Raw genomic sequence first — 10,731 nt, 5'->3', positions numbered from 1 at the left:
TTCGTCCTTAAAGTCAAGTAAGGAGGAGTGAGAACTTCCCTGCCATTTTCCCACATGTCTTCATTCTCCTAATATGAAAGAGCAGCAGGATGCTTTGGCTGTCAAAGATATATTCTAAAAAAAAAAAAAAAAGACTCGCATTGTGATCACATTGACATCTGGAATGTGAATTCCTGTTAGATGAAAGGAAACTGTACACGCCCTCTGCATGCCATGAAATCTTTTCTTGGCATGCCTTTATTTCTTAGTAAAAGTATCCATTCAAATAATGATGCTCCTTTAATACTAAATGAGGTGTGAAAATGAACCTGATTAAACTTAATTCAGTTATTAAGCAGTAATGAGTAGATTCATGTGAACATGCAGTGAAGGGTTTTAGGCTGGGTGTTCATTGGTTGAAAATAAAGGAAATCAGGAGTGGTGCAACCAGTCTTTTCACCATCAGTGCTGTACCCAATTAGGTGAGATGAGACTGTTGCCAGGTACAGTAGCTGATGGGTTTTCCAAGAAAAGGTCTTTTAGCAAAATAGGCATAGTGACAAGTCCCCACTGGATGCAAGTGATGACACAAATGTGCTGCTGAGCAGTAATGACTTTTTTATAGTCGTGGATGTAATTAGTTTCACTGGGGCTAGATGGGCATGAAACTAGTCTTCTGTTGTTGCTTAAATAACATTTAACTCCTGTGCATAGCATTTTCTTGACGATGATTAAAATGTAAAAAGTCAGCAAACTTAAAAAAAATAGTAATCAAAATATGTAATCACTTCCTACTTCACGTTTAAAGATGTTTTCAAGTTTATTCTAACACATGCGACATCCCACAAGCAGAACATAGCAGCAAACGTACTGCACCTAATTTAAACTATACACAACTTAGGCGTGCAGTTGATTACTATATGCAGTAAAATGCTAGTTAGCGCTATCAGTTGTCATAAAAATGGGGTTTAAAAAATTGAAACGAAAAATATGACATGTCCCTTTAAATTAGCTTCAGTGTCGAGTTCCGTTTGTCCCGCCTCCTGCTCCTCGACCAGCCTATCAGTGCACAGTGCACGTGACGAGCGTTCTTTGCGATGACCTCATCCCTGGTGTGGGATGACGTCAAATTCAAGATGGATGGAATCACGACCAGCGCGGAGAAATCTACACAACACTGAATAAAGTCCCGGCTACGTGGAGGAAAGACCGTATTCACGACGGGCAGGGTAAGTGCAGCCAAGACGGAGGAAGTTAGGGCTCAGTAGAATGAGCAGGGAGGCTTGGACACAGTTGGTGAGCGCTGTTAACCAGAGGCTTTCTCCTTTTCCTCCCTGACGTAACTCGAAAGCGGGATTGTGTCGCTGTAAAAACCTGACCAGCTACAACCTGTTTCGCAGCCAGCAGCAGCTCCCGTGTCAGGCCGGTGCCGAACCGTTTTTGAAAAGAACCAAGCGCATCAGAGAAAGGGTGACTTCCAGCGGGGATGACGGTTATAACTGACCCCTCACACACTCCAGCGGCGGCTATATCTCCGCACCGACTCTGTTTTCATTTCTGGATTAGCGCGGTGGGGTCCATTGAAACGCTCTCAACTTTTCAGAGCTGTTTAGAGACGAAGCGTTTACATCCTCGGTTTTATCTTTTGTTAATAAAAAGGAAATGTGTGAATGTGTTATAAAGTGAAGACGGAATTTCAGACAGACAAGTTCTTTTAGGAGAAATCGAGCCACGTCTCATGGATGAGCTAATGCCGAAAGCTTCACCCAGCTTCCTCTTAGAAAACCGAAACCGACCGAATATTTCCTCTTTTTTTCCTAACATGGAGTGTAAAATTTCATCAAAAGTCCACTTAGCAATGTTTAGTTTTTGATGAATGAATGAAGGTTCTGCCCATAAATATATTTAGCAAGTGTCAAAGTAGTCAGTGTGAGTAAGGTGCCTTCCGGTGACAATTTTCAAAATAAACACCACATCGTGCAAGGTGCATGGTTTCCGGGACAATGAAGATGGTGGAAAAGCACAAATAAGACAACTATTAGCAGCTGGTCTTCACATAAAGTTTTGTAATACCTGTTTCTGGCCAACTATCGCTATGTGACAGACAGGGTTCGCTCTTATAGAAATGCAAAGTGGTGTTCTGTAGTGATGTCTTTGTCTTACAAAGGACAAATGTAAGTGCAGTGAATTGCAAACGTTTATACAGTTTCTTACATGAGTTGTGCATTTCTCACAGACTTTAACAGCTTTGCTATCCACAAAATGAATTGGCTTTATAATAATAATCATAATAATTCCAACAGTGTCATTTAGCATCTTGGCAGCTTGGGAAAAAAAGGCAACTAGGCTTTTATTATTTATTTTGAAGACATTTCACCTCATATCCAAGAAGCTTCTTCAGTTCTAAAATCAAAACGTTGAGAGTCCCCCCCAATGACCACTTCCAAAGGAGGCAACCCCCCCGCTAGGGTTTAAATCCTGGGACTCTCCACCTTTTGGTTTTAGAACTAAAGAAGCCTCTTGGATAAGACGTGAAATGTCTCCAAAAAAACTAAAGAAGTCTAGTCACCTTTTTTTTTCTTTCAAGCTTTTCAGACAACCATGACCTGAATGGCTGAGAATCTACACAGAAAAATTTGTAAAGTGTTGATAAAGGTAAGCTTTATTTGCAAGATTACTATGTTAGAGTGAATCATATACAACTTAGTTTGCTTCTAAGCTGTTTTAGTTTAGATTACAACACCGGTATGTTTACTTTGCCATTATACAATGGGTGAAGTGTAATTAGTCAACACCGTAGGGCAGGGATCCTCAAATCCAGGCCTGCAGGTTTTAGTTGTGTCTCTGATCCAGCACACCTGAGTCAAATATAGAAGTCATTAGCAGGACTCTGGAGAACTTGACTGCATACTGAGGAGGTAATTCAGCCATTTGAATCAGGTGTGTTGGATCAGGGACACATCTAAAACCTGTAGGACACCGGACCTTGAGGCCTGGATTTGAGGATCCCTGCCGTAGGGTTTAAGGCTTTTTTTTGGCTGTAAACCAGACCGATCCTGATGGATATGGTCTCATGTTCATAACAGTAGGCCAAACTCATCAAATAAAATTGCCTCCTGAAATATTAAAGAGTGCTTTTCTTTGAGGAGAAACAAATTAATATATTTATTGGTTTAAGTGAAAGTGGCTCACGGCACACGTTGTATAGTGGAAGCCTTTGGTTGAAAGGGAAACATTTTAAGCTTCCTGCGGTGTCCTGTGTGACTGAGGGAAACTTGACAGAACTGCATTTTTCATGCCTTCAGACTAATATCATGATGTAATTCCCATAAAACCTGTGTACATGTCCTTTACCATTTGCATGCACCATTTTGTAAAAAAGGCTCAACTTTGACCTCTAGTGATCATAACAAACAACACACACGTAGTTGTGCTCTTTCATACTTAACACAAGCCCTGTTTAACCAGTTCATTGTTTACTTTTGCAGCAGACTGTAAGTCATGAACATTTATAATTCATAAACAAGTAGTCACAATAAAGTTAATTCAAAAGATGACTGCAAATAAAGATTGTTTCGATTATGAATAATCTACTGATTATTTCCTTGATAAATCATTTGGTAAATAAAATGGAAAAAATCTTGTTACTGTATTTTAGACAACAAAATCATGTTGGTGGTTTTATCAGCTCAGCAGCTGAAAAAAGGAGAGATTCTGTTTTCAGTCGTGCAGATTTATAGATGAGCATTAAATCATCACACATGATATGAAGGAGCTTCGTCATGTCGGGCATTTTTGCAGTTATCTGATTATCAAAATAGTTGCAGATCCTTTTCTCTCAGTTTCAGTTGCAGCTGTTGCTAGTTCACAGCAGTGATTGTATTGTATTACTGCTTCCTGTAAACAAGTATGGGTTGCCACATAGATTAAAAATGCTTCGGGAATACTGCAGTGTCTCAACAGAAGTTATCATAATAACTAAATCTCTTAAATATGAACTGAATTTCAAGGCTTTTAGTTTTCTCTGCTTACCATCGGTAGCAGCTAATGTCATTTGTAAAACTGACAAAACAAACACAATTATACATATAGTACATAATAGGTGATGCACAGTACCAGTCAAAAGTTTGTGCACACTATGTGCTTTGTGTCTGAGTTTCCATCAGCTTTTATTCAGAGGATTCTGACAAACCCAATGAATACACATTTAAGTAAAAAAAATTTTGTCTGCATTCCTGCAATAAAATATAACCTCTTTTTTTGTCTTTCAGTCATGGAGAGCCTAGTGCATTACAGTAACCCCTCCCATGCCCTGTCATTGCTGGGGGCTCTGAATGAGCAGCGGCTACGGGGACAAATGTGTGATGTGGTCCTGGTTGTGGCAGAGCAGAGGTACCAGGCTCATAAGAGTGTTCTGGCTGCCAGCAGTGAGTATTTCCAGTCCCTTTTCTCACGGATGGACGCAGACTCACTGGCAGTTGTAAACCTGGACTTCTGTGAGCCCGACGCCTTTGAGATCGTTTTGAATTACATTTACTCCTCCTCACTCTTTGTGGACAAAAGCAGCCTGGCGGCCATTCAAGAGCTGGGATATAGCCTTGGAATCCCTTTCCTCACCAACATTGTGTCAACAAGGCCACATGCATCCTACTGTGTGTCTAGAAAAAGGCTTTCGTTCTCAGAGGGGGATGAGAATGATATGCACACAAGGAGTGTCATTGTGTGTCGGGTCCGGAATGACACAGCCCATGCCTCTCGCTCACATTATCAGAGAAAAATATCTGAGAGATCAACATCTCCCCACTCTACTCGAGGGTCCATTCGGCCTCCACCAGAACACAATTCGTATGAATCGATCAGAAACTCTGAATCCTGCAGGAAATCCCCTGAACAGAGTGAACCTCTGGAGAGGAAGTATGCCTCCATTTTAAAAGGGAATTCATCACATCTTACATCAGTGAGGCCTCAGCTCACATCATCAGTATCTTTTAGTGATGCTGAAGTGCAGCACATCAGGCTGCAGTCTGGTCCTGACCAGGATGATAAAGAGGAGAATGAGGAGCGGGAGTCCCACTATAATACCAAAGTGCCCTTTCAGAGTCAGGCTAGTGAGCCAAGCCAGACCATTGACAGGAGTGGGCCACTGATAAAAAGCCTACTCAGGAGGTCATTATCCATGGATAGCCCCGTTCCAGTCTTCTCGCCCACACTGGAGCTCAAGGAGCTGCAGAATCGAGATCAGTCAGTTGTACAAATGGCATCAAAAACGTCTGTGCCAGAAACGTCCACCCACAACGGCAACTCAAAAAGAACATCTCCTCTGGTTCTCAGGTCAAAGTACACCGGCAGGTATGATGGAGAAACTCAGGTAGAAAGAGGGGTCAGTGTGAAAGCTGAGCCTAGCAGTCCACTTGCTGACCCCATGGACATTGTACGCATCACAGTTGGAGATTCTTTGCCAGTTAATCTTAAAGACTTTCAAACAAATTATGACCAGTGTTCCAGGGAAGACTTAAATCCTGTGGGGAAAAGAAAGGACAGGCCAGATAACAGACGATACCCATTAAAGAAGAGCAAATTATTTAAAGAACATGCCCTCTCAGTTGACATGACTATGTCAAAAACGGTACCTCAGCATGCCAGCAATGACCCTAATGAGGACAGTGGGGAGTCACCTCAGAACAAGATTTTCAAATGCTGGAATTGTTTAAAGGTTTTCCGGTCCGGTGCTGGACTTCATCGTCATGTGAATATGTATCACAACCCGGAAAAGCCGTATGCTTGTGACATCTGCCACAAGCGTTTTCATACCAACTTCAAAGTGTGGACGCACTGCCAAACTCAGCATGGTGTAGTACAAAACCCAGCATCATCCTCCAGCTCCTCCGTTTTGGATGAGAAATTTCAAAAGAAGTTAATAGATATTGTGAGAGAGAGAGAAATAAAGAAAGCGTTGCTTTGGAAGCTAAAGAGGAATAAGCAGGGTTTGCAGTCTCCTGCACTTGCAAAAAAAAGATCAAGGCCCAGCTCCATATGTCCATATTGTGGCAAGGTATTTGTGTTCCAGTCTCAGTACAGGCAGCATTTGAGGACACATCCTGCTGAAAAAGCTGACCAGGACACAGCGAGGGAGAGCATCCTCTACCAGGAACAGGATGAGATCATTCAACAGAAGAACCCTGACACGGGGGTTTACTCCTGTAGACTTTGTAATATGAAGCTGTCATCACTTTTGGAACAGGGTGACCACGAGCGAGGCTGTCGCCATGCAACCGTGTGCCCTTACTGTGGCCTCCGATTCTCAAGTCCAGTTGTCAAGAAGGACCACGAGGCACATTGCAAGTACAAGAAACTGACATGCCTGGAATGTATGCGCACCTTCAAATCCTCCTTCAGCATATGGCGCCATCAGGTGGAGGTTCACAACCACAATATGATGACTGTTAAAGACCAGATTCTCCTGAAGCAACAAGAGAACAACGAAGAGGCATCTGAAATGCTAAAGGAGGAACATTACAGTGATGAGCCTCTAACATGTGAGAGCACAAGAGAGAACATCAGTTATAGTGATTCCTCAGGTCCACCTATGTATGATTCTGAAGACTCCTCATCCTATGTGCCTGAAGACCTGAGCATGGGCCACCACGGCAAGCTGGTAGTGAAGGAAGAGCCATTAGAAGAGGCTGTGAGTGACAGGGACAACCCAGATGCTGCCAAAACCGGCCTGGAAGAACCCGGTGTGTGGCCATGCGAGAAATGCGGAAATCTTTTCAGCTCTCGCAAAGACCTGGAACGACACCAGGAGCTGCTATGCCACATCAAACCATTCATCTGTCACATCTGCAACAAAGCCTTCAGGACCAACTTCCGCCTTTGGAGCCACTTCCAGTCCCACATGTCGACTGCTAATGAACCCGGAGCCAAAGAGATCGACAGACACCCCTCACCTCTGACCCCTTCCCCTCCACTTACCCCTTCAGAACGTCCCTCCCCACAGGCATCTGTGCTCATATCTACTCAGGCGGCACCAGCCGCCGCTGCAGCAACGTTGACTGAGGAGTCCAGCAGCCCAGATCCCTGCAACTCATCGGTAAGCAAGACCAAGAGGCCTGAACTGGAACGGCAAACCAGCAGCCAAAGCCCTCTATCAAGGTCAAACAGCGTGGAGAATCCAGGTGGCCCTCAGGAATCAGACACACTCTTTTACCATGCACCGTCTCTCTCTGCCCTGACATTTAAGAGGCAGTACATGTGTAAACTCTGCCACAGGACCTTCAAGACGGCTTTCAGTCTGTGGAGCCATGAGCAGAGTCACAGCCACATATAAGCATCAGATGGCTGATAGCAGTGAGTTTCTCTTGGGAGACAATACTTAGTATTTGAATAAACACACCTCAGCCTACAAACAAAAGACTTTGAATGTATAGCTTATTCGCTTGCCTCCAATGTCATATATTAAAGTGGCCATGTTCATTTAGAGGTGTAAACGTGAATGTGCAATCAAGTGCTAGATTCCTCTGTGAGAAGAGATGACTATAAATGTTTTTTTTTCTTGCAAAATGATCTATATGAATTTATCTGTTTGAAACCTCTTTTTAGTTGTGTAGTTGTGTTGACCTATTTAGGTATCTTAAGAAAACAAGGTACAGAGTTGCACCCCTCAGTGCTTTTCGCTGTGCTACTTTTGACTTAAAGGTACAGCAGAAGACGGGACAACTATTTACTTTGTTCTCCCAGAGTGTGGAAAAGTGCTTTAAATCTTTTGGAGGCTGCGGTTCATTTAAAGATTAGAGCTTTTGCTTTTGTATAAACATGTGAGTGACATCCCTTAAGATATTATTGGTGGCCTCAATAATGTATTCAATATGCACTTTTTTGATTCTGGTAGGAAGATATAATCCTCAATGATAACTTGGATCAGTTTGTTTCCATAACTGAGAGTTTAGGCTGCAGGAGTAAAAGTGACAAAAAGTATCTGTATAATTTTTTTTTTTTTCATGCGTAGCATTCGTTTGTTCTTATATTTGAGTCTCATATTGCATTTGTGTCAACTGGTTTAATGGGATGCTTAGTATAAGAATTAAAGTTAAACCATGTACTGTACTTAGAGTCTTCATTCAGTACCCACAAAGTACAGTAGCTTCCTAATAATTAGCTTGCTGAAGCAGTTCCACTGTTACGCATTAATGAAACAATGCAATCAAGTAAAAAAATAAGTTTTGTTTTCTGAAGTTAAATGACTGTAAAGTCTCTAAATAAAAAGGTGCTCAGACCAATGCGCTAGTAGCCATGCAGCCAGTCACTGAAAATAATGGGCTGGATTGATTTCATAGCATCCTAAAAAGTAGATATCATTCCAGTATTCGGCTCATCACACTAGCTGCTCATAATCAATGTGAAATATTTTCGTTGAGCAAGCGTTCAGAAGATTTAAAAAAAATGCACTGCAGTATAGTAATGAATGACAAATTAAAAACCAAAAGTAGTTTGTTTATATGAAACATCACATCTGAATCATTCAAATCTGCCAGCTGAGTACAGCTTCAGTGTTATGTAAATACACTGATAGAAATTTCACAATTGAACACACTAGATAATTAAGTGAGCTTTTTCAGTGCTTTGATGGCCTTATGCAACTTTACAAAATATTTTGTCTATTATTTTACACAAAAGCACAACAGCTTCAGACGACTTACGACTCAGGCATTTCAAGGTGGCGGCATCAAGAGGAGGGAGGCACGAGGCGGCAAATCTTTTATTCTATGAATGGTCACAGAGTGTCCCTGCTTCCTAAAGATTTCTTAGAAAAATAAAGATTGTGTTTTGATTGTATTCCAGTTGTTTTACAAATGTATTCTTGTACAAGTATATACTTCTGCTTCGGCTTGATAGATTAGAAGTTTGTCATAAATTATTATTGCTGTTTGGGAGACTTCAGAACTCCACATGACTCTGTTTTTCACTAAATGAATAATGCAAGCTGCATTGTGATGTTAAATTCTTTGCGGAATTTCTGTATTGATAATAGTGCTCTTAATTTCTTGTGAGAAAGACTTTCTGAAAGTTTCACAGGAATGCTTATAGACTTGTGTACATGGAAGTGTTTGTATTCTTGATTTTGTACCAATTTTGTTAGTAAACAAGAGTTTGATCTTTTTAGTATTCCTGTGCTCTCACTGCAATAATGAATATTTGTATCAACATTGGTTGCATTACTGTTGCTTTTTGAGACTTGCAGCTGTTTTGTGTTTAGGTTTTTCTACAGTTTTTGTGCTTCACTTCTGTAATAAAGAGTAACAATGCAGTATATATATTATATACATATATAAACAATCATTTGTGTTATTGGAGTTATTTAGATTTGGGGGGGGGGGGGGGGGGGGGGACTATGCCTCTCAGCTCATTTAAATATTTCATCAACCATTTCTGCATTTAACAACTTTGAAGGTGTCACAGTGGACCAAAAGGGTTCAAGGTTCTGCATGTTCCTGATGTCAGGCTAATTGGTGATTCTAAATTTGCCATATATTGATGCTAGGTAGATTAAGCTTTTAATGCATTAAATAAAGTGCTGCAGGAATATGTGTAGAAAGGTGAATATATAATTAGGTACACAATTAATTGGACAATTTAACTTTTTTGTAATTTAACTTTATATACCATCTCAGTGGATATTAAATGAAATGTTCACAATATGACTAGTTCAGACTTCTGCTTAATTCAAGGGCTTTAACAAACGTATTGCATTAACTGTTTAGGAATTACAGCCATTTGTGAACAGTTCCCACTGATCATGATCTGAAGCAGACCACCTCATCTGTCAAACATGTGGATGTATGGCTGCAAGTAGAACCAGGTCATTAGTGTTTATTGATGATGTGATTGCTTAAGCCTGTCATGTCTGGCAGTTTTTGCAGTCAGAATCATGATCCGAATGCACTGTTGTGCCAAACATATTTGCTTTTACAAGAAGAGTTCTATAAATTCTCTATAGGCTATAATAATTGTCTTTAAAAAAATAATAAAAGTAGAGGGGACAAAACAAGAAGAGCACAGGTACACATACATACGTACATTCACATGTATGTATATATAAATATATACACACTCGTACACACATACATCACACATACATATAAAGTACCAGTTGAAAGTGAGTGTGTCCAAACCCTGTGCACACACACATTCCTGCTGTGTTATGTTGCAGTGTGTGTGTGTGTGTGTGCACGCACATGTCTGTGTCATGAAATGTACTCAGTAATGAGGGCACGAAGCTGCAACGCCTCCTGGTATCCAGAGGCAGGCAGGGAAAAACCCAGAGGACCCAGGCCATCCACAGCCCACCAGGAGCTCAGAAGACCTGAGGCCACACACAAGCACAGGGGGAACATGCAAACTCCACACAGAAAGGCCCCGGCAAAGGTGGACTCAAACCCAGGACCTTCATGCTGTGTGAGGGTAACCACCATGCTGCCCAATCTCAGCACAATGAAGTATAAATTTCAGTTCCAGATTGCCAATTCAGTGTCTTTATCCATAATAAAAGAGTTTTAGCAGTACTTTTTCTTAAACCTCTTGAACGAAGCTAAAGGTCTGCATAAGTTGCATTTTGATCATCTGATTTAAGGCTGGTGTTCATTGTCCAAATACTCTTGGTCCTAACTGCAGCCTGTGTAAAGCATCTTAAGTAGTCAACAAGACTAGAAATGTGTTACATAAAAGCCCATTTATGCCACTTCATATTTTAACCAC

General features: G+C 41.2%; 1 protein-coding gene across 2 annotated transcripts; it reads left to right on the top strand.

Annotated features, from left to right (window-relative positions):
* The first annotated feature begins 1,081 nt into the window (after positions 1-1,081).
* Positions 1,082-9,278, top strand: zbtb21 (zinc finger and BTB domain containing 21). 2 transcript variants are annotated; one of them, XM_030746986.1, is made up of 2 exons: positions 1,082-1,208; positions 4,251-9,278. In XM_030746986.1, the coding sequence occupies exon 2, from the start codon at positions 4,253-4,255 to the stop codon at positions 7,304-7,306; it is 3,054 nt and encodes a 1,017-aa protein (XP_030602846.1). In that variant the 5' UTR covers positions 1,082-1,208; positions 4,251-4,252; the 3' UTR covers positions 7,307-9,278. The 2 variants fall into 2 exon arrangements, with proteins under 2 accessions (XP_030602846.1, XP_030602847.1); XM_030746987.1 differs by lacking the exon at positions 1,082-1,208 and adding an exon at positions 1,229-2,634.
* The last annotated feature ends 1,453 nt before the right edge of the window (positions 9,279-10,731 follow it).

The sequence above is a fragment of the Archocentrus centrarchus genome, chromosome 14 (genome assembly GCF_007364275.1).
Source record: "Archocentrus centrarchus isolate MPI-CPG fArcCen1 chromosome 14, fArcCen1, whole genome shotgun sequence".
Classification (NCBI taxonomy): Eukaryota; Metazoa; Chordata; class Actinopteri; order Cichliformes; family Cichlidae; genus Archocentrus; species Archocentrus centrarchus.
The sequence above is the reverse complement of the archived record's forward strand: the minus strand, read 5'-3'. Positions and strand labels throughout refer to the sequence as shown.

What these genes read in the sequence shown, in the direction of transcription:
- zbtb21 (XM_030746986.1), top strand. Translation starts at nt 4,253, where the DNA reads ATGGAGAGCCTAGTGCATTACAGTAACCCCTCCCATGCCCTGTCATTG.